Consider the following 23,237-nt stretch of genomic DNA (forward strand, 5'->3'; position numbering starts at 1 on the left):
ATGTTACTTGCTAAACTGTAATTAGTTCCTTTGCATCATTTTGCATGTGAAAAAACTAGACTTTATACAGCATACAGCAAATTTGACTTTGGTTTAGAGTGCCCGCGATATTTCAACTTTGCATACCCCAAAAAGTAATCGAATTAAGTGAAAGCCATGTTTTGCAACGCAAAGGCTCCGCCTATCGGTCACCACGCGGCTTCTCTCATTCTTGCATTTGGAGTTTATTTGGCGTAGCGGTCGGAGTCCTGCATTGCACACTGACTACTGCTCGCCAGCCTTCTGAATGTGCACCTTCGCTTGGATGTGAGTGTGTAGTCTCGTGCAATGGGCAGACGCGATGGCGACAGCAGAGGAGCGACGAACACCTGCGATCGCTCGGAACTGGGCTGCCGCCAGGACTCCCATTTTCGGAGTCTTGGCGGACGTGGTGGTGCGCGCCGGTCGGAGGCTGACGAGGACATGGATGCGTCCGGCCGGCCGGGATTGGAGGTAAAGAAGCACCAGCACAAGCACAACCTAAAACACCGCTACGAGCTGATGGAAACGCTGGGGAAGGGCACGTACGGCAAAGTGAAGAAGGCGGTGGACAGAGCAAGCCTCGGAACGGTGAGTGCATGATGATAATGTTGTAAAACAGGCCAAGGTAGGACGGACGGGCGGGGTTGCCTCTCACACTGCACCGAAATGCTCTCATTCACAGTTATGCAACCTATATTTCAATTATGTGGCGGCAGAGTGTGAGATGGTTTCAGTTATTTACAATGAAAAAAGCAGCCTGATTCACCGTGTTTCAATTGTTAATATGAGGGGGAAAATCAGTTATGAGTTAGGATTGTGCGATATTGGAAGAATCTGATTTGCAATCTGAGTGTTGACTTGATTTTATTGCTAAATTAAACATTCAATGTTTTTTTTTATTATCTAAGGAAATAAACAACTAAGAATTCGGCAAAACAAGCAGATCTAACATATTCTCAGCTAATTAATTGCCATAATTTACACAATGCAATCCATATTGATTGATATAGCGCTTTAACAACAGCTGAAGCTGTAACAAAGCGCTTAACATGGACAACTATCATATACAGGAAATAAAGCAGCGACAAAGATAGTAGGAAACACCAGGGAGTAAAACTAAGATCAAGTCTGAATCATGCTGAGTCAAATGCCAAAGTATGAATGAGTTTTGAGGCGGGTTTTAAATATGGGCAGCGAGGGGGCTTGCCGAATGTTCAGTGGCAGGTCATTCCACACAGTGGGACCAGTAACGGAAAAGGCCTGATCCCCTCTGAGCCTCCGATTAGTTTTTGGCACATATAATAATGTGTGTTCAGCAGACCTGAGACGTCGGGAAAGTGTGTAGGGGCGGATGAGCTCGAAGAAGTAAGGAGGAGCGAGGCCATTTCAAAATTTGAAAACAAATAATACGATCCTAAAAAGAACTCTAAAATGTATTGTGAGACAGTGAATGGATGCCAGAGTAGGAGTTATGTGCTCTCTCACCAGTCAAGAGGCGAGCAGCAGCGTTCTGCACGAGCTGGAGACACTTCATGGAGGATTGGCTGACTCCAAAGTAAAGCGCATTACAGTAATCGAGCCGAGATGTGACAAAGGCATGAATTACTGCTTCAAGGTGAAATTTGTCGTTATTTCCGAGATATGTCACCACTCTTATTGAGTACATTAAAATCTGTCCATATTTTGCATTTTATGCAATATCGGTGATCGACTGTGATGTTATTATGTGCACAAGAAATCAGGGCAAGCCATGAGTCGTACCAGCTAGAAGGTCAGTTGAGCCACACTGTTTGTTTGCACTATGGCGAAAGGCTCTGTGACAAATGTACCGTGTGCGGCAATTGCATCCCATTTTTCCCATCGCATTTCTCACACACACTGCATGGATGGAGAGTTTGTGTGTGTGCGTGTGTGTGTGCGAGCGTGCATGCGTAAGTGTGAGCTCATAGTTCGGATGCTGCTCTTTCTTCTTGTGCTACCCAGACTGAGATGCCTTTGGACTGACTCACTTAGTACTTGAACAAGGGGATGAACTTTTCCACAATAGGTCTTCCTCACAACAGAGTAGGAGTCTGTACACACACGCACACACACACACACACACACACACACACACACACACACACACACACACACACACACACACACACACACACACGCACGCACGCGCACACATAGACATTCAAACACACTCACACAAAGTGCTTTCCCGGACATTACATTTGAAATATCTTCTTCAACAAAGAATTGAATGCCAGCAATTCACGCCCGTGTAGACATCGCGTAATCTGTTGCTGTGTTATGATCCTAGTGCAGTGAAAAAATTATATCTGCTCCCAAATGCCTTTCGCTCTTTGTAGTAAACAAACACAATGTGATCGGGATAATCCTGTTTAAAAACTGACCGTTGAGGTAAACCTGGCACAATTTCCCTGGCTGTGTGTGCCATAATAATGAGGTCAGGAAAGGGAGCTGGACACATTTATTGGAAGACGGGGCTGCTCAAGAATGAACCTTGCAAACGGGAGCATGTGAGTGAGTGTGGGGTGAGTTAGTGGTTTTGGTGAAAAGGTTTCTTCAGCCGTCATCTGTACTTCTTTGAAGGTGTCGGACGTTTCGCTTCTTATCCAAGAAACTTTGTCAGCAAACTAAAGTCTTACTGGTAGTTTAGGCCCTATATATATATATCCCTACTCTCCAGACATGGCGGTGCCGGACTCTGCTATGATAGGCCCTTGCTCTCAGGTTGGGTTAGAGGACTACTCCCTGCAGCTGCTCCACTGATAGTTCCTGTCGTTCTGACTAACGACTGGCTGATTGCCCCACTTCCTCTGGCCCCCCAACCTGAGACCAGGGACCTATCATAGCAGAGTCCGGCACCGCCATGCCTGGACAGTAGGGATATATATGTAGGGCCTAAACTACCAGTAAGACTTTAGTTTGCTGCCGAAGTTTCTTGGATAAGAAGCGAAACGTTCGACACCTTCAAAGAAGTATAGATGACGGCTGAAGAAACCTTTTCATCGATGGACCACTCCTGTACGACTGAGAGCTTACACAGACGTAAGTGGTTTTTGTTTGGGTAATTCGCCATACAAACATCTCTAAACATCGCTCTGTAATCTTTGTTTACATTTTGAACTTCCTCGTATGTCATATCCTGCCTTCCTTTACACGATGTCGCATTTTTATTACGTCACATCCTGTCGCGTCATTGCTATGCGCCGCATAAATACTCCTGCAGGCCGTTCGTCTCTCTCTCTCTCTCCATGCGCTCCCTCCTCCGTCCGCACCACAATGCCCGTGCTCTCCAAATTAAATCAACTTTCTGTTCAAGTCCTGGCTCCCTGATGATTTAACCATCGATCTCCATCAACACCCGTCGAAGCAATGAACCAAGGGCGAACGATAAAAAATAACCCAACATTCTGGTGCCAAGAAACCCGCGCCGGTTGGGTCCGAAGCGCTTGAGGGGTGCGTGATGGAAGCGCCTCTTCATTCTGACCTGACCACACGGTTGAGTTTCACGGGTGAGTGCCGCTAGCATGCTGCTATGTTGGGTGAACGAATGTGGAATCCTTTGTGGCCAGAAGGATTTCTTTGCGCGTAATCCACGTATCGAGGCTACTAACGCGACTCTATTGGAAGATATCGTCCGATTATAGCCCATGTTCAAACTATGGGTTCTATTTCTGATGATCGGGCCAAGGCGGGTCCCCATTTGAGTCGAGCCTGGAGGTGTATTAAATATATACGCGACAAATCGATCCTAATATTTATCGAGATGTCTGGTTTACCGCGCCCTGGCTGCCGTACTGTAAGACCAGAATAATTCTAATTATAATATTCACAAGGGGTGAATTTTTGGAATTCACTGTGCGCGAGGGCCGTGAGTGAAATTGGGGAATTGAGAGATTTCACTCCGGACGTTTTTTGTTTTAAATAGCTGCAGCTATAATGGTTGACAAGAGACAGAAGCTCTTAGCTTTTGGTGGTCGTCTGCTTGTATCCACAAGGGCGACGAGGGACCGTTCCCTCGGCGGGGCCTGCTTGTTGACGCGATATTGTGGATTACCGTAATTTCATTTAATTCACCAACACTATCACATGGTCAACAATGCTAGCCATTGCTACGGGGTTTCCCAGGGAGTTTCATTGTCCAGGGGGCAGAGGGTGGTCGACTGGAGGAGGGGGGCGTTAGGGGGAGCAGTCCTTGTGTGTGTGTTCTTGTCTTCCCTTTTCGTGTTTTGTCTTTCGTCTTTTTGTGCATGCATTGTGTGTTTTTATGTATTGTTGTGTATGTACGCGCGTTGTGTGCACTTCGCTGAGGAAAAAAAAGAGGTAATGGGTGGTTTGCCAGCAACTGATGCAGACAGACCCCCCCCCCCCCATCCTTCTTTCCCTACCCGTAAGAGAGGGGTAAGGGGTGAATTCACAACCACATTCTGAGATCGGCAAATTGATTCATTCGCGAATAACTTAATAAAGGAAAATAAAATTAATAAAGGGCTGCGTTAACATTCACAAACATGTGTATAAAAGACATTCTTCCTGCCGAATTTGATTCTGCCGCGAGGCCTCTCTTCTCCACAGAACCGAGGCGCCCTTGTCATCACAAGAAAACTCGACCGGGTGCCATGGAGTGGGCTGTCCTGTCTCATCGGGAGAACTGTTCAACCATGCAGCGAGGAGACTTTCGTCTCCGCTCGACGTCCTCATGAATGACATAACACTGTTTCTTTTTCCATAGCTTATTGACGAATGCTACTTGAAACAAAAAAAACTGAATTAAATAATTAATTAGACTGAGTGAGCAAATGAATAGACATAAGCCGAACTACAGTGAATTTGTAAAATTATCAGCGTTGAAATTGTGCCACATTGTTCTCAAGAGCGATTTGAACATTGGCCATTTGCGTTTTGGAGTTATTTATGACTGCTGGGATCTGGCCTGCTGTGTCTCAAAAACTGGGGGATGGTGTTTAAGCAGTGAGACCATTGCATTCCTTAGGATAACAATCATGTATGTTTTTGCTCAAGTTTTTCCTCTATCACGGTTCAATTGAGGAAATAAGGATGTTTATCTCAAATTGAACTGAAATCAGCAAGATAGATGTTGCTAGATTCAATGATAAATGATTATGATTAATTCACTCTTTTGAAGCTACATGCCCTTTTCCATGTAAGACAAATCATTTTGAAATCCTGATTTGGGCAAATGCGAAATGAAATGGAGATTGTATAAAATGACAGAATCAAAGAGTGACTTTATAAAATTATGAGTTTAGTTTGTCAAACAGAGCTGAACCTTGTTCTGTACTTGTTCAAGCCATTTGAAACAAGCCAGAGTTATTTACGATGCCTCTTATCAAGGGTTTTTGTCAGCACAGAGCTTCAAAGAGGGGTTTAAAAGACCCAGAGAAAATTCGGAGGCCCTGCTGGCTCGTAAACGACAGTTCAATTGGAAAAAGTAAATAAAATGGTCAGTAAATTGGGCTGAATAACAGGAACATTATCTTGACTTGGATGGAATTGGCAAGGTAAATGTAACTAAATTTGCTGGTGATTAAGTCCTTACAGAGATTCACCAGTTGATATTGTTGGACATTTCATAGAAGGAAAGTTATAGATTTATTAAGATAATGATTGTGACCTGATCATTACACTGGTTTTGACCTGACAATTGTCATCCCCTGAAATCAAAGAGCAGATGATTTGATTCATAAAAACGATAAATTGAATTTGATCGGATGCACCTTTATTAGTTTCTGAGCAGAGAAATTAATTTCAAAAGGGAAAGATGGAGTTGCAAAATTGGATGACTGAACTTTTTTCATTATGCTTTTTGTGCAGATGATGTGTAAAGCAACAATTCGCAAACAGAGCTGGGATGATGGTTGAGAAATTGTTCCATTTGCAGGATGAATTGATGAACTGTGGGGTGCACAAGCCATTTGCATCCACCCATCCTGTGATTTTCATCCGGAGTATTATCCGAACCGAATTTGCATTCTTGGTGTTTTTGGAAACAAAGTTTAATCTCTGCTCCAATTGTCATAGGAGACCCAACAAAGGAGAGGCCGCAATGGCTGGTGGGATGCACCTGCAGAACTAGAGTTGGCACACCCACCTGATGATTTGGGATCGATGACAAAGTCCATATTGAGAATAGTTTTGTTTTCCAAAAGCATAATGTGTGGCATTTATTGTAATGCATGACAATTTTTATTGCACATATTTCTCATCCAACCATCTAGCGAGCAACGAATTGTTACAATTAGGCTTGATTGCATTGAAAGTATTCAATGTTGGAGATGCAATGGAGGAAATCCAACGTTTATTAAGACAGCATGCAGATGCTAATTTATCTTCTGGCTGCCTTTGCGTACAGTGATGACATTTGTCAGTTCAAAAGTAGTTTATAGTTACGACTAAAAGTGCAGGATAACCTCAAGATTGATTTGATTGTGAATTATTATCATTATTATTATGAATTGGATGCAGTGCACATTGGAGTAATTGACTGCAGTGCACATGAAAGGAATTTCTCGCCGGTAAGAATGAAATTGGCAAATGAGTTCAGTGGGCACCGATGTCAGTCAGAGATTCAGGCGAAATCAGATATATTGTGTAGGGCTTCCACGCTAACCAGCTTCTTTCAGAATTGAGAGAAAGAGATCCTTCAGAAGGGGAGGACTCCTGCGGAATCCGTGCCAGGATGGCCGCAGATGAAGCTGGGTTGCGCGAATGGATGTCCTACGCAGAGGCGAAACTGACTGTCAACTGGTGCCCTCCAACTGAATGACAAAAGGCGAGTACGAGATGACCATTTACACAGATTTCCATAATGTTGACGACCATGTCAACTTGTGCAAATTGTAGAAGGCTGTCCTCCACCCATACCATTTGGTGACATGCAAATATCCACCAAAAACACATTTTTGCAGAGATGATTTGCTTGGGTGCCAGCAGAGGAGTAACAGCAGAAGAAGCTGTGCTCAATGTACAAAAATTCCGTGGTACACGCTACATGAATTAGTTCTCATGCAGGTGTTGAGAGACATGCCAAAATTTGGACTCCAAATTTTTGACCAATGATTGACAAGCAGTTTTATGCAAATTGATGTCTGTGTAAGCTCTCAGTCGTACAGGAGTGGTCCATCGATGAGAAGGTTTCTTCAACCGTCATCTGTACAAATTTGAAGGTTTCGGACGTTTCGCCTCCTATCCAAAAGGCTTCGTCAGCGAACTAGGGTCTGACTGGTCGTATTGATGATCTGTGCAATGTCCAAGAGGGATCATGTTCCGCGCAAACACGTTCCCAATTGGCAAATTGAGACTTTTCATGTCTCAACAGGGGGGAATGGCAATAGCCTAGATCATCATTGCCAAAATTTTCACTTTTGGTGTTGAGTGATGTTAGCTGCAATATCATTCCCACAAGAAAGTGGTGCCCTCCAGAAATGCAGACATACTAACAACTAACATACACTAACAAACTAAAATCTAACAATAACAATGTCTGCCATTTCTGTGAGAGAATACATTGCAGAGCCTAAACGATGAGACAGATTTTGATAGGGAAAGAAACACCAAGAAAGGGTGCTGTGCAGAATGAAACCATCCCTTCGACATGTGACTTGGCACAAGTCTTCTTTTAGTCTCCACAGGACGGAGCTGCGGTTTGAAGAAGATGACGTGGGCCACGCCAAAGTGGGATGGACCGGTTGCGGAGCTGCTAGCCGTCTTAGCAGCTACAAGCTTCGTCTGGACTCGCGAGGACACCACACCGTTCGTCAAGAAGATTCCCGATGCACATCACTGGAGCCGACAGAGACACACATTCTCCCATTCACCAGCTCATCCGTACCACACCCTGGGGCCTGCTTGCGACAAATGCTACAAACAATTTTGTTCCTACTCGTCATCCTGGTGATCACCATCCAGGATCCCATGAAGATTTGACTATTGTAGCTAGAGAATGACATGACTTTGATTTGAGAATGTTTCCATTATGATTTTCTTTTCTGTTCACCTCGACCGATGTTAAAAATGTTCGTCAGGGGGGAGATGTTAGGGTAATTCGCCATACAAACATCTCTAAACATCGCTCTGTAATCTTTGTTTACATTTTGAACTTCCTCGTATGTCATATCCTGCCTTCCTTTACACGATGTCGCATTTTTATTACGTCACATCCTGTCGCGTCATTGCTATGCGCCGCATAAATACTCCTGCAGGCCGTTCGTCTCTCTCTCTCTCTCTCCATGCGCTCCCTCCTCCGTCCGCACCACAATGCCCGTGCTCTCCAAATTAAATCAACTTTCTGTTCAAGTCCTGGCTCCCTGATGATTTAACCATCGATCTCCATCAACACCCGTCGAAGCAATGAACCAAGGGCGAACAATAAAAAATAACCCAACAGTTTTGGTTGGGCAAGGGTCATTGCTGAATTCCTTGCACCACTAGTGTGCACATACCAAGGATTCTTTGCAACAAAACAGACTTTATTTTTGGAAACGGGACTGTGGGGGCTGTTGTTTGATCGTGACCATGGGGGAAACACGGAGGCGGTCCGTACTGCTGTTGTTCCATAATGGAAATACCACCAAGGTGTCAAATTAAAGGGAACCACAACTAAGTTACTTTTGTTGGTTAATTCTTGTATTCTGTGATTGGTTGGCAAGTGGGTCAGGAGTTCCCCGCTTACTTCCCAAAGACAGCTGGGATAGGCTCCATCCTCCCCTGTGACCCCTGTGAGGATTGGAAAATGAATGAATATATTAATTCTTGTAGTTAACGTTCTTGTAGAAACGCAAAACACACACTTTTCCTGAACACATCTGAAATTTCACTCACTTTCACAAATATTAGACTTTGAAGTGGCAACTTGTCATTGTTGATATTGAACTTTACATCCAATCACATGTTCAAGATTCTAGAAGCACAATTAATTTTCTTTGACTTGTAATCCATAATTGCGGAACTCAATTTTTATTCTTGAGGGAGCAATGGAATGGTCAAGGCTATATCACACACTCACACATTCTCAACCTATGCCACTTTAAAATTGCCGTCAATAGACTGAAGGCTGAACAATGCCCAGAAATGTGTCTCTTCCTCTGTTCCGGTCTCCCTTGAATTAAACGCAGCATGTCCGGTCATTTCGTCAACACAGAATGCATTTGTACCGCCACCATTTCTACATCTGTTGTTAACTGATTGCCTTGCTCAGTTTGTATTTTTGTGTTTGAATATATGACCGAGCAACTAAATGTTATGCACCAATCAGCCCATCGCCATCGCCTGAATCACCAGCCGTCTTAAAATTGCTCAAATCTAACTTTTCCACCAGTGCTGTGCATTTCAAGATGGGAGAACCCCTTCAAAATACTTTCAGCAGTTCAATCACGATTCTGCTCTAGTTTTGAGACGATCACATCAGTCTCCGGAGTGTTTGCATAGTTACATAAGTGACAAGGGTGATGGAGCGTGTGAATTGGGCCTCAGAATGGCTCATGAATGTTTATTTCCTTCAGCTGAGAACTCGGAGCCCGGACACAGAGGAAAAGCCCATTTGTCCCAAGAAAAAAGGCATGTGCTGTTGCCAATCTTGTTCACACTTGGATTTTTTTACAATATTTTTGTAGTTCCACAGAAACACACACACACACACACACACACACACACACACACACACACACACACACACACACACACAAACACACACACACGCGCGCACACACACGCACACACACATCCCAGATATTTCGTGGAAATATTTTTTTCCAACTCCCCCCAAAACCAAAAAATCATCTTTCATATTTTACCTTAACAACACTGTTGTCCATTCTACTTTTCAGTTCATTGATGGGTCCTGCCTGAATTACAACAAGAGCCTCCGAGAATTGTTTGGTTATATAATATGGATTGAAAAAGTCTACACACCCCTTTTCAAATGCCAGTTTTAGGCGATATCTTTATTTTTGTAATGAATGAGACAAAAACGATAAAAGCGTTTTCCACAACTAATGAGATTTCTAACCTGTTTGCCCAATTGACATTTTTTTTCAAATGGGAGAGTAAAAACAAAACTGAAATAATGTGGGTGTGGAAGTATGCACACCGTCTTGGATGTGTTCATTACTAGTTCATCAGATTGAACTTCAATGAGTCACAACACAACAGCCACCATTTAAAGTAGCTCTGATGAATCAAGACTTAAATCCAGAAGTGTGAGTAGATTTTTTTTTATTATATATGAGAAGCCTACAGGTTTTGTGCTAACACGGCCTTATATTTCAAACTTGATATTTCCCAGCCCCAATGACACCAAAGCAAAATGCTGGCCTCACCGTGTTTCACGGTTGTTTTTGTCCGATTAAAACTTCGTTTTCTTTCCTGGTTCGCGCATTGTCTGGAGTTCACTTGATAAAAATATCAGCAAGTACAATAGATGGTGGACAAACATCTACTTTATTCTAATGAGGCAGAGAAAGCACTTCTCGTCTGAGTGGGACGAAGACATGAGCACAAGAGCACAAAGAATAAAGAGAAAGCAAGAGAGCAAAAGAGAACGAGCTCCCGCTCCTACAAGTTTTTAAACTTACAGAGTGGCGATCTGTTGTCCAATCACTTGCGAACAAGTCGACCTTTCCCGTCCAATCGGTTACGAGCAATTCAGTGTTGGGCGGGTCTTAGATTGAAGTTGGAGCCGCTGCTTTTTCCTTCCACGGCTATTGTACTAATAAGACTGACAGTTTTATTTAACTAAATTAGACTGAAATTAAACGTGCACAATTCATAATATATACTAAGCTAAACATGAAAAAACATAAGTTTACTTAATATAAACATGAAATAACGTAATATGTTTACTAATGTGCATAAACACTCTATCATTCCCTCCTGTTGTACATTTAAACATCAGTTCATACATTTCCAAAAGATTTCATGCATGCACGTCATACTAATTGCACAGGGAACCATTCTAATCTCATCTATCCAACGTCTAATATTATTTAACTTACCATGGAGAAGGCGAAAAACCTCTATCACAATTTTGCTGCTGTGATATATAACCTCTCCATTTTTGAGGGTTTTTAATGAGGAAAACTCCTTCTCGGCTCTCCGTTTTCTTTTTTTGCTTTTGTTCTTTGGAGCAACCACTCTCTGGCCATGGTGTACTATCCCTAGCTACAACACTGGGTCCCCTTCACGCATTTGTTGATACAAAACCTTTGCGTAATTCACCTGAGAATTAGTTATCATATTCATTAGCATTGTTCTTAAACATGGAATAATACAACCAATGACTAAGAAAATAAGTACAATCACAATTGCGAATGGGATAAACAGTCTGAGCAAAGTCTTATACCAAGAGCCCCCAAAGAGCCCGTCAAAGATCCACGGTTGATCAGGCCGGTGATCTTTGGCCATGGCATCTCTGAGATCCCTGACAACAGACAGAGCATCAGTCATGTTTATGGAATTCGCTTCTTCGGGTATGTACGTACAACAAGTATCACCCACCATAGCACAGACGCCCCCTTGTGGCGCTGTCAAAAGGTCCAAAACCATTCTATTTTGCAGCACCATTTGTCTAATTGCTGCAATTTCAGTGTTTTGCATTTCATCTACTTCCAAACTGGCGTTTACAAACACTTGAAACCTGTAGTCAATTGTTTCAATTCGTAGCATGTTTTTAGCTACTCCAATTTGTGGAAAAAGAGCTAACATTACCTTACTTCCCGTGCTATGGTGTTTGAATTGTTCTGGAACATCAGTTCCCCAGATCGAATCGTGGGGCTTAAACGACACTCTTCTTTTCACATGATGGTGTGCTGGACGACTGGTAATGATGAAAGTATTGTCAGTTACAGTAACAGGTGCGCACATACCGTAGGCTTTCGGAGGAATAAAAGAATATACTTTCCAACCACATAACCACCAAAGATGTGAAGATACAGGTAAAATGGTGACATTGGTGTTTAACGGTAGCACGTATAAACATCTATTCTCATCTATAAAACCTAGATTTTGACCTGTACCGTACATTGCAACGCATACTGGTAATCGCAATCCGCTCTCGGTCATAACCTGATTTTCAGTTTCCAAAATGGTATCCAAACTTGGAACAATCTCTCCTCTCGAAGCATTGCGAAGAACTGGAAAATGTTGATCAGGTTTATGCGAAGATATTAACATATACGCAGCTCGAGCCATTTTATCTCCAAATACCTTTGAATGCACTCTTTGTTGCGTTACAGAATGTGGCATAAAAGAACAAACAAAGCAATTACTTTTCCTATTTTGTTTAGCAATTAATGTAGCATAACGATACCACGTGTTTGATAACAACGGATTCCAGTCATGTTTTTCTCCTGCAAATGGTTGATATAATGCGTCCATGACATCTGAATTTTGGGCTTTTTTGTCAGGTGTTTCCATCCAGGCTGTCGGTTTGATGTGCGGTTTGCGCTGGAAAGGCGATGTCACGACTGGTGTTGTCAAAGATGACAACATGCATATAGTTACAGGAAAACCAGTGTGATGTTCACGAAAATCAGGACAGAGTCTCAAGTCCATGCATCCCGCAACCTTGTGGGTTACGATAACGAGTTGGATATCTGTCATTGTGCCAGTTCCAGTTCCTAACCAGTTCCCTTGAGTTATCTTTCTGACAATTCGTTTTGCTTCTTGGGCACAGCTATTTTGAACCCATTTTGTTTTGGGCTCAGAATGGACCACAACTGAGTCCCAACCAGTGGTCCAAGTCTTCCCTGACTTGATACGAGCGTACCAAGAACCATGAGGGTAATCACTTCCCGTTTGTCGTGCTTCGTTCCTGAGGATGTTAAGAGGAAATGAGATGATTCCTGCATCTTGTAGTGGCAAGCAGGCTACAGGATGTGCCATGCTAGGGCACTTTTCTGTCATCGTTGGTTGCAATGGTGGAGTCTGGCAGGCTGATGGAATGGGAGGCTTTACGTGCGTCATCTGGATTGCCTCCACTAATTCATACAGCAAGATGATGTGGACCAAACCCATGGCTATTGAGTGGTTTGGCTCCGTCTCTCTTCCACCTGCTCCGGATCTGGTTGGTGAACGATTTTGCAGTGGCTTTGATGCACCCAGGTGGACCTCTCGGCGATTTTGATGGCAGTTGGCGTGGTTATCAGCACGGTGAATGGCCCCTCCGACTTTGGTGCAGACCTTGATCAGCGCCTTCGGGGAGCCCAGCAGCCTCTCTGTTCCTGCAAAGGGAACACAGGACTGCGGCAGTACACGTGCTGTGGACCTCTTTGTTGTTGTACAACATTTCACACAACCATTTTGCCAACAAAGCACCTGGATCTGATTCATTTTCTTGCCAGGGCACACCTTCCCATAATGGGAGGATGAAAGGTCTGCCATGCAAGATCTCAAAAGGCGTTAAGCCATTATTCGTGGGTGTTATTCTCATATATAATTTAACCAAAAACAGACATTCAGGCCAAGGTTTGCCTGTTGCCTCCATGGTTTTTCTGAGTCGATTTTTTATTGTGCCATTCGTTCTTTCAACCAATCCTGCACTCTGTGGATGATATGCACAGTGGTTTTTTAATTTAATACCTAAATGTTCAGAAATTTTGGTGATTACGTCATTAACAAAATGTGGTCCATTATCACTCCAAATTATTCTTGGTATGCCATGTTCTGGAATAATATGTTTGCATAATGCTTTTGCAACGGATAATGCATCGGATTTCTTTGAAGGCACAATTTCCACCCATTTGGTGAATGAATCAATTAACACCAAACAGTATTTATAAGAATTACTTGTGCTTAGTTCAATGAAATCCATGTGGACCACTTCAAAGGGGTGTGACCCTTGTGGAAATGTTCCTCTTTTTGGTCGCATGTTACCTTGTGGATTGTGTTTACAGCAAATCAAACAACTCCGACAAAAGTTTTTTGCATACGAATTGAAACCTCTGCTTAAATGGAATACTTTCCCTGCTATAAACACCATGCCCCCTGTTGATATATGTGAACTACCATGGCTCAATCGAGCCACCATAGGGAACATGTTTCTTGGTAAACATGGTTTGTTGTCTATTTTATACAACTCATCAACGAGCTTAGCACCATCGGCAAGCCACAAATCTTTTTCGGACTTTGTAGCTAACGCTTGCATGTCCTTTAAAACTTGTGTAGGCACTAATTCACGCATTTCTTGATTGACCAAATTGAAAGTAGTCTGAGCGGCGTTCTTAGCTGCTGTGTCCGCTCTCGCATTGCCTGAGCTAATTCTGTCTTTAGCTCTCGTGTGCGCTGCACATTTGCATACAGCTACACTTTTTGGAAGGAGGATAGCTTTCAATAAGCCTCTCAATAAATCTGCATGTTCGACAGATTTTCCGTTCGATGTAGTCATTCCTCTGCGGTTCCACTGAGCTGCAAAGCAGTGAAGTGTGGAAAACGCATATTGACTGTCCGTAAAAATCGTCACCGTTCTCCCTTCCGCCCATTTACACGCTTCAGTCAATGCAACAATTTCTGCTGCTTGTGCTGAATACGTGTTTGGTAATGAGCCATCAGCAACAATTTCAACATCGGTCACAACAGCATAGCCTACCCTGTTAGCCCCTGCGTCTGACCTAGACGCAGAGCCATCAACGTACAGGTAGATGCTGTCAGGTAAAGGTATGTCTTTTAAGTCTGGTCGTGGTTTGCAGTTCTCATTTATTCTGTCAACGCATGAATGTGGTTCTCCGTCCACAGGTAGAGGTATAAGTGTCGCTGGGTTAATGCTATTGCACCTCTCAACAGTTATATGTGGTTGTTGGGTTGTCATGATAGACAAATGTCGTGCTGGTGACAAGAAGGTCATTTTTGTGCCTGTAATCAATAAGTCAACTGAGTGTGGTACCATCAGCGTTGTGGGATGAAAAAGTACTAGTTCAGCTGACGACTGAACTGCCAACGCTGCGGCACACACTGCTCTAACACATGCTGGAAGAGCTGCAGCTACTGGATCCAGTCTTTTAGAATAGAATGCAACTGGTCTCAGCTTTTGTCCATGCTTTTGTAACAGGACTGAAGTCATGTATTTGTCTTTGCAGTCAACTGTTTGAACAAAAGGTTTGTCATAGTCAGGTAAAGCTAAGACGCTAGTGTTTGCTATCAAATTTTTTAATTCTGTAAATGCTTTACTGCCCTCTTCGGTCCACTGAATAGAGTCTTTCAGTGCCATTTCGTCTTGGTATATAAGTGTCAATAATGGTTGGGTAACTTGTGCATAATGCGGAATCCAAGTTCTGCAATAATTGCACAGTCCCAAAAACGTCATCATCTGTTTTTTCGTCTTAGGTCGAGGAACCTGCAAAATTGTCTGTTTTCTCTTAGTTGTCAACTCTCTTCCCTTTCTTGACAAAAGATGTCCTAAGAAAACTACTTCTTGTTGACAGAACTGCAATTTATCCAAAGAAGCTTTGTTACCTGTATTCGCTAAATATTGGAACAAAGCTATTGATACAGTCTTGTTCTCATCTTCAGTCGGTGAAGCAATTAAGATGTCGTCAACATACAAAAGAATCTGAGAAGATTCAGGATGTTTAAAATCAGCAATGCACGAAGACATTTCCTGTGAAAAAATTGTAGGACTATCTGTAAACCCTTGTGGTAATCTTGTATATGTATATTTTTTCCCATTAAATGTAAATCCGAACCAATGACGTGAATTTTTGTGTAATGGAATGGAGAAAAAGGCATTGCTCAAATCAATCACTGTAAACCATTTTTTGTCAGGTTTTAAACTGTTCAATAATGTGTGCGGGTCTGGCACACACGGAGCACGTGATTGTATGGATTTATTTACCTGTCGTAAATCATGCACCATTCTCCAAACTCCAGATTCCACTTTTTTAACAGGAAATATCGGTGTATTACATTCACAAGTTGGGTCTTCAATCAAAATACCAGCTTTCACCATATCCCGTATTACAGGGGTGATGCCAATAATAGCGTCCTGTTTTAATGGATATTGTTTAAGTCTTGGTCGATAAGTCGTTTTAGGCAATACTTCAACTGGTTTCGCTGTTTTAAGTAAGCCCACATCAGTTTTTCCCGATGACCAAAGGGTGGCAGGGACGTCTGGAAAGTCCTCCGCCCCTAAAGTGGCCATCAGTCATAATTCTAGTGAATCGACCTTTACTGGGTCCCCCATAGCGTCAACTACGAAGGACTCCAGAAAATTCACTTTTTTGGGTTTATACCCTTCTTCTGTTGGTATTAAAGCTATTTGCAATTTTTGTAACAGGTCTCTCCCCAACAAATTTATAGGACACTCTCCACTCAAGACCATAGTGACCTTGTATGGACTTAGTCCCTCATCTAAAATTTTTATTGGTTTGGAAATCGGTAACAATGTCACTTTCCCATCTGCAGATACCACAGAAATTTGTTGTCGACTCGGAGTGACACCTGGAATGGTGTCTCTTAACACTGATCTGCATGCACCACTATCGCAAAGAAATTTGACATCCTTTTTCCCGATTTTTAGCCAATAATAAGGTTTTTCGTTTTCCGGTAAGGTTAAGGCAAACACATTAGTCAAATCCAAGATTTCAACTGGTTTTATTGATTCCCATTCCTCACTGTTGTGACTGTTGTCATCAGTGTTGAAATGGGGTTCCTCACGTCAATCTGAATGTTTTGTTTTATGTCCTTCACCATATCGCGTATTATATGGTGGAGGTCTGTAAGATTTCCCATGTTTCCTTTTCGGTATAGGTTTCTTTTTGCAGTGGCGAGCCATATGCCCTACACTGCCACAACTGTAGCATCGATCATTGTGCGGCATCCGTCTCTTCATCCGATCCTGGTATAACACGTTCTCCATTATGTTACCCATGGTAGATGCCATCACATGTTCCATCGGCGAATCTGCACCATTTCCCCACTTTTTTCTCACCACTTCTTGGGCGTGTATTGCCCATTCCATGAGATCAACCAACCTTCCAGTCCGGTGTTGGACATAATGTTTGCGAATGAAATCTCCAATTTCCGGCGTCAAATTCTGCAAAAATGTTTGCTTGAATTGGTTGACATATATAGAATTCTCATCAGCAGATTCAGGAATACAGCAGTGGTTTCGAAAAACATTTTCCAAGCGTCCCCGAAAAATGTTAATATCTTCCCCACGTAACTGTCTACAATTCTGAATCAAGCCAAAGTTTGGTGTTTTCTTCCATAATGTTCGGATGTTTTCACAAACCAATCTTCGTTGGGTTGACGCTTCCTCGTACGTCATATTTGTTCCCATCGATGTTTTCCCAGTGAAGTCACCTTTCACCCGATTCCAATGGTGTCCCAAGCATCTCCTGAAAACCTTAAGTGTTTCTTGTCCATTCAACTGATAAGAAGCACATAATTCCTCAAAATTCTCAGTCCAACTTTCTGCATTTTCAACAACATCACCTAGTCCTTTACACGCCTCTGCAACATCACTGTCGCCCCATGGCCGATAAACCAAGATAGTTTGATCATGTATGCTTGAAGAATTAGGATTTGCTACCTGAATGAGTGGCAAAACGTCACAGTCGCTTCCATTATTCATTTCAATTCCATTCAACTCTTCAAACGGATACAATTGTCCAGAACAATTTGCTTTGCTCCTCGTACGCGAAGAGACACAATCAGCGGCAATCTGATTTGCCATCTCAGGTTGTAATCCTCGTATTCCTCCAGTAGGGGTCATAAACGCTCCATTCTGCTGGTCTGCCCAACAGACATTTGGAGTCATCACCTGGGGGGCCCACGCAGGGGGGCCCACCCGCCCCACAGGGGTTGAACAAATGGCGTCCTCCCCCTTCTTCAGCTCCGCGGAGGATGGGTAGAAGGAGTGGTAGGAGGGGGGTTGCTTGGGGCAGCCCCCCGCCTCTCCCCCTCGCCTCCCGTGGGGGAGCCCTGGGCATTGAAACAATGGCTGCTTTCCATTTTCCACCAACTTTTCATTGGGACGTGCAACAGACGAAGCCACAGTTTCATCGTCAGAGCTCACTTTGGAAGACATTGCAACTATCGCTTTCTCCTCTTTTTTCATCCGTTTGGCTTCCATTTCTCTCTCTCTGATTTTTGCTTGCGCAATCCAAGCTTCGCAGGCAATTATCTCGGCACGTATCTTTCCAAGAGATTTTTTCATCGCGGATGCTTCCTGAAGTTTCAATAGAAACAAAACTTCCTTCAGAGGCTGTAGTTGCAAAGAATCAGAGAACGTACTACAGTCCATCCACTTCTTGCAATAAAGTTCGCTACCTGGGAACTTTTTGGACATAAACTCTACGTCCCTATGAATTGGGGTCTTTTTAGAAAAAATAGCACCCATTTTCACGATTGCAACAACAAATTCCTTCTTCAGCTATCACAAGAAAGGAAGCACACCTCGCGATGTTGATTCAAACCCAAGAACAAAGGGCGTGATTCGCGCCAATCCTCAGCCAGGATGCGCGTTCACGCACACACACAAGGAATGCTCTTACGCACACACGCACACACACACACACACCAACGGCTCAAATGACTTCGCCCCCACCCTTTTTTCTCTCCGAGACAAAGAACTTTCTCTGAGCCACGATGCTAGCATAGACAAACCAAGTTAAGAATGTATTTTTGATCTTATTTCTTTCCTCTCGACTCAGTACAATAGCAGCTGCCCTAAAACACTTCCGCTCTTCAGAATAAAAGCGGTCCACCACACAAACTGAATCCCAGCTATCACCACCTTGTGAACAATATTCTTTCGCTGGAAAACTTCCGATTCACAATTCGGCGTGTGGATATTGCGTGCACCTTAATATGCACTCCTCCACCGGCACACGTATTCTCATTTGGCCACCTTGCCTAACGAAAATCGCTTCACACCGGTCCGTACGTGAGTCAAGTGGAAAAGAGACTCTCTGGCCAGGAGGTCTCACAATGCATTCAAACAATGGCTGCTAGCTAGCGCGCTACTTACTTAGTGAACTTTTGAATGCTGCCGTGTAGTCCTTCAGCCAGAACGCGAGGAGCCCAACTGCCACCAGAAAGTTGTGATTCTTTCCGTCTCTCGCGTGGAGGATTTTCCGCGAACAGGCTTTAGTGAAGAACGAAAAAAAAAAACTTCGTTTCTTCCGTAGGTCGTCCCAATCAAAGCGCAGATTTGACGCGCATCTCAATGCGGGTCTCCCGTCAAAAAATCATAAAACGGGTCAACCACCAGGAGCTTCTTTAGCTCCCGTCTCGCTTTGACTGGTCACCCAAGTTGTGGTCCTCGAGCAAAGATTGGTTTGACTTAGCACGGGTTTTTCGGCACCAATTAATGTCCGATTAAAACTTCGTTTTCTTTCCTGGTTCGCGCATTGTCTGGAGTTCACTTGATAAAAATATCAGCAAGTACAATAGATGGTGGACAAACATCTACTTTATTCTAATGAGGCAGAGAAAGCACTTCTCGTCTGAGTGGGACGAAGACATGAGCACAAGAGCACAAAGAATAAAGAGAAAGCAAGAGAGCAAAAGAGAACGAGCTCCCGCTCCTACAAGTTTTTAAACTTACAGAGTGGCGATCTGTTGTCCAATCACTTGCGAACAAGTCGACCTTTCCCGTCCAATCGGTTACGAGCAATTCAGTGTTGGGCGGGTCTTAGATTGAAGTTGGAGCCGCTGCTTTTTCCTTCCACGGCTATTGTACTAATAAGACTGATAGTTTTATTTAACTAAATTAGACTGAAATTAAACGTGCACAATTCATAATATATACTAAGCTAAACATGAAAAAACATATGTTTACTTAATATAAACATGAAATAACGTAATATGTTTACTAATGTGCATAAACACTCTATCAGTTTTACTTAAGGTGTTGCATTTGTGCCAACAATATAATTTGAATTATGGGCCAATCAGTGACGTGCGGTGAGGTTCACGGCTGGTGAGGCACTGACGTCATCACAGTCAGATTTACAAACATATGAACTCTACAAAGTAGCTTATTGCCCATTTGATTGGCAACAGTTAACGTGTTTTGTTTAAAATGTCATGTCAGCATTCTTTATACAAACTGTAGCATAGAAAAAAAAGAATTAAAAAAACGTTATTGTGTTACCTTTAATTATAAATGAAGTCCATGCGCCGCTCATTCTGAGGAAAGGCATTGATAACTTCTTTGTAGAAGCCTTCCTTATCTTTCTTCAGTTTCAAAAGTCTCTCTATTTTTTTTCAATTGAGATATGTAATCCTCCACTCTAAAAATAAGGCCAAGCAACACGAAAAAAATGACTGGATTATTGCACGGAATTTGCTAACTGTTTACTGTAGCTTGCTCTCACTAATTCTATTCTGCTGCCGAGGAGGCGCAAGAAGAATCTCTAATCACCAGCGCCCCCTGTCATGAGGCAGGAGAACTGTTTGCCTCACCTATGCACACAGGTTTGATAAAAATAAAATAAACACTGTACAACAGTGTTTATAATGTAAAGTGACTCTACATTCTATACATCAGCTAAACTGTCGAACTTTAGTTCATATATAAAAGTGTTTGAACACTTTAATAGCGATATGCTGAGGGACAGCAATGCGGTCTCACTGCAGAGCAAGCCAGCACAGTTAGCATAGTGATTGCGCAATCCATGGTGAGGCTCAGCCGGCTGCTGCCTCACCGCTCGTCTCTACTTAGTATTTGAACGGTAAATGTGAAAATTCAGCAATTCTGAAAAGAAATCCACAAACGGTGAAGTTAAATGGAAAAGAACTTTAAAGTACAAGGCACTAAATAAATATAACTGTTGAATTTATTTTTTCATTTGATATTTCCATGACAGGTGAGGCACGGCCTCACCTGCCTCCCCTGACTGCACGTCACTGGGGCCAATAGGTTCAACTCAGGTTTCCTTGAACTACAAGCACATCATATATAAGGCGTATTTGAGACATTTTTGTCATGGTCAACAGAACCGGAGGTGATTTTACTGAAATTGGGCTAATCTGTGAAAGTATTAAAAAACAGAGCTCTGACATTAAATATCAGCGACCCAACGCTGTCACACAAAATATATACGAGATCAGAAATGTTTTAGCAAGTACCTGTACAATCATTTTTTTTCTAATATGGCCAAACAAGGATTTATGATACAATAAAAATCTTCAATACTGCAAATCATCATCATTTTATGGATGGTTAGTGGATGCAAAATACAACACATGACTGAAAGGTCACTTCTTTATCATTCCTCTTGAAATATTCTAAGTTCTGCAATTGAATTTTTTGCTATTTGGTGGGCATTCCTGATGCTGTTCAAGTGAAGTGGCCTGCCCAAGAAGGTTTAAGGGCTCATGTTGAGGTTATATTCTGGTGTTGTGTGTCTGTTTCCCAGTTGAGGATTTAATCGGGGTACAGTTCGTGCTCGGGATTAAGGAAAGGGATGCAAATAGTCCACCCTCTCCAGGCGTGTTCACCAGCTTTAAAAGCACATAATCACCTCTAATACCGAGGGATGGCATTTATGTCCACATAAATCTCATGATATCACTGGCATTCATTCAAGGCTTTGTTTTTATGTTTATATTTTGTACTTTTTCATTTGACGAGAGTCAACGTATAAAGAATGTGGAAGTGGGGGAAATAATTCACTTGGGCTGGCTTTGGAAAATTTCCATAAAACAAAATGCAGGATATCTCCATGTTTTTTTCCCAAAGTGTTGCTTTTAGATTAATTTGCTGTGTGGCCATGCTTATAAATAGCCTCATTCGCAATAACATGTGGTAAAATATCACGAATTAAATAGTTTGTGCTTTAATATAATTTCAAATCAGTCAAATGTTGGCCCGTATCTCTGAATGGTTGCATATCTCAAAGCAACCCTGTACATTCACTGTCATGGCTGACATGCTTTTGTTCGTTAACACATTTGCAAAACAAGTTGTTGATGACATCAAAAAAATATTTTCCCAGGTGGCCATCAAAACTATCCGTAAAGAGCATATCACAGACGACCTTGACAAAATTCACATCCAGAGGGAGATTGAGATAACCTCCTCGCTTCGGCACCCCCACATCATACGCTTCCTCGAAGGTAATGATTATTATAGTATCATTAATATTGTAATATGAAGCTAAGGAACTCCTTACTTGAAAAGTAGTTCCAACGGAATTTATCTCAAATGTCTTGCATGTTTCAATGCAGTGTTCGAGAGCCGCGATAAGATTGTGATTGTGATGGAGTATGCCAGCAAAGGAGAGCTGTACGATTACATCTTTGAGAAGGGCAAGCTTGCGGAAACAGAAGCCCGCGGCATCTTCAGGCAAATCACATCGGCTGTCCACTACTGCCACAAGGTTCACACACACACCCGCACGCACAGACACACACGCACACGCACGCACATATACACACACGCACACAGCGAACTCAATAAATGTTATGACGACTTTCACCATTGAACGTGATAGGCACAAGCTGAATTATAGCAGCAGATGAAGCTGCAAGCAAACACTAGACCGCTAAATCTGCTAAATCCTAATCCTAAAACCCCAGAAAAAAACTTGACTTTAGTTCTCTTTGGGTTAAGAGCGCATTAAGCATAGATTGTATGTGCACAGTCACACACTGACACATTTAACAAGCATGTTTTCTTTAATCTCCTTCCCCTCAATTTGACTCAATTGGTTTGCATTGTTTTAACATGACAACAGCGTCTGCGCTTTCATAGTCCCAAATTGTATTCCTTCCCTTTTCACAACTCTTATCCTTCACGAATCCCTCACATTAAATACAGAGATTATCGTGCTGCTTTTCCATCTTTCCAGTACTCAGGACGGTGGATTTTCTTCACCTTGTGCCTTGAAGAACTTGCCCCAAAATAGACCCGAGTGAATGAATATTTGTTGCGCTCCACTGTGTAGGTCACAGCAAGACATGGTTGAGATGAGCGAAACAAAATTAAGGGGACATGTCATGAAAAAAATAGAGTGCGTTTGCCCACTGGAGACAGTGCCACTGAAGAAAAGACAGGCTGGAGGTCGCAGAGCTGAAGATATTCAGGAATGAATATATCAGAGGGACAATTAATGTTACAGGTTTTGGAGAGAAAGTCAGAGAGGCCCGACTGTGATGGTTTGGACATATCCAGAGGAGAGAGAGTGAATATATTGGGAGAAGGATGCTGAGCCTTGAACTGCTAGACAGAAGAGCGA

General features: G+C 42.7%; 1 protein-coding gene across 6 annotated transcripts in view; it reads left to right on the forward strand.

Moving 5' to 3' along the window:
• The first annotated feature begins 219 nt into the window (after window positions 1-219).
• Window positions 220-23,237, forward strand: part of LOC148903064 (NUAK family SNF1-like kinase 1) — a 34,415-nt gene continuing 11,397 nt past the window's right edge. For 4 of the 6 annotated variants that reach the window (XM_088995707.1, XM_088995716.1, XM_088995725.1 and 1 more), the window contains exons 1-3: window positions 220-609; window positions 21,996-22,116; window positions 22,228-22,379. In XM_088995707.1, coding sequence (XP_088851833.1) covers window positions 328-609; window positions 21,996-22,116; window positions 22,228-22,379 — 555 coding nt within the window. In that variant the 5' untranslated portion in view covers window positions 220-327. Of the gene's footprint in view, window positions 610-3,358; window positions 6,833-21,995; window positions 22,117-22,227; window positions 22,380-23,237 lie in introns of all 6 variants that reach the window. The other 2 variants (XM_088995739.1, XM_088995746.1) reach the window with 2 other exon arrangements.

Source organism: Hippocampus bargibanti, linkage group LG01 (genome assembly GCF_051943395.1).
Source record: "Hippocampus bargibanti isolate YZ-2025 linkage group LG01, ASM5194339v1, whole genome shotgun sequence".
In the NCBI taxonomy this organism is placed as follows: domain Eukaryota; kingdom Metazoa; phylum Chordata; class Actinopteri; order Syngnathiformes; family Syngnathidae; genus Hippocampus; species Hippocampus bargibanti.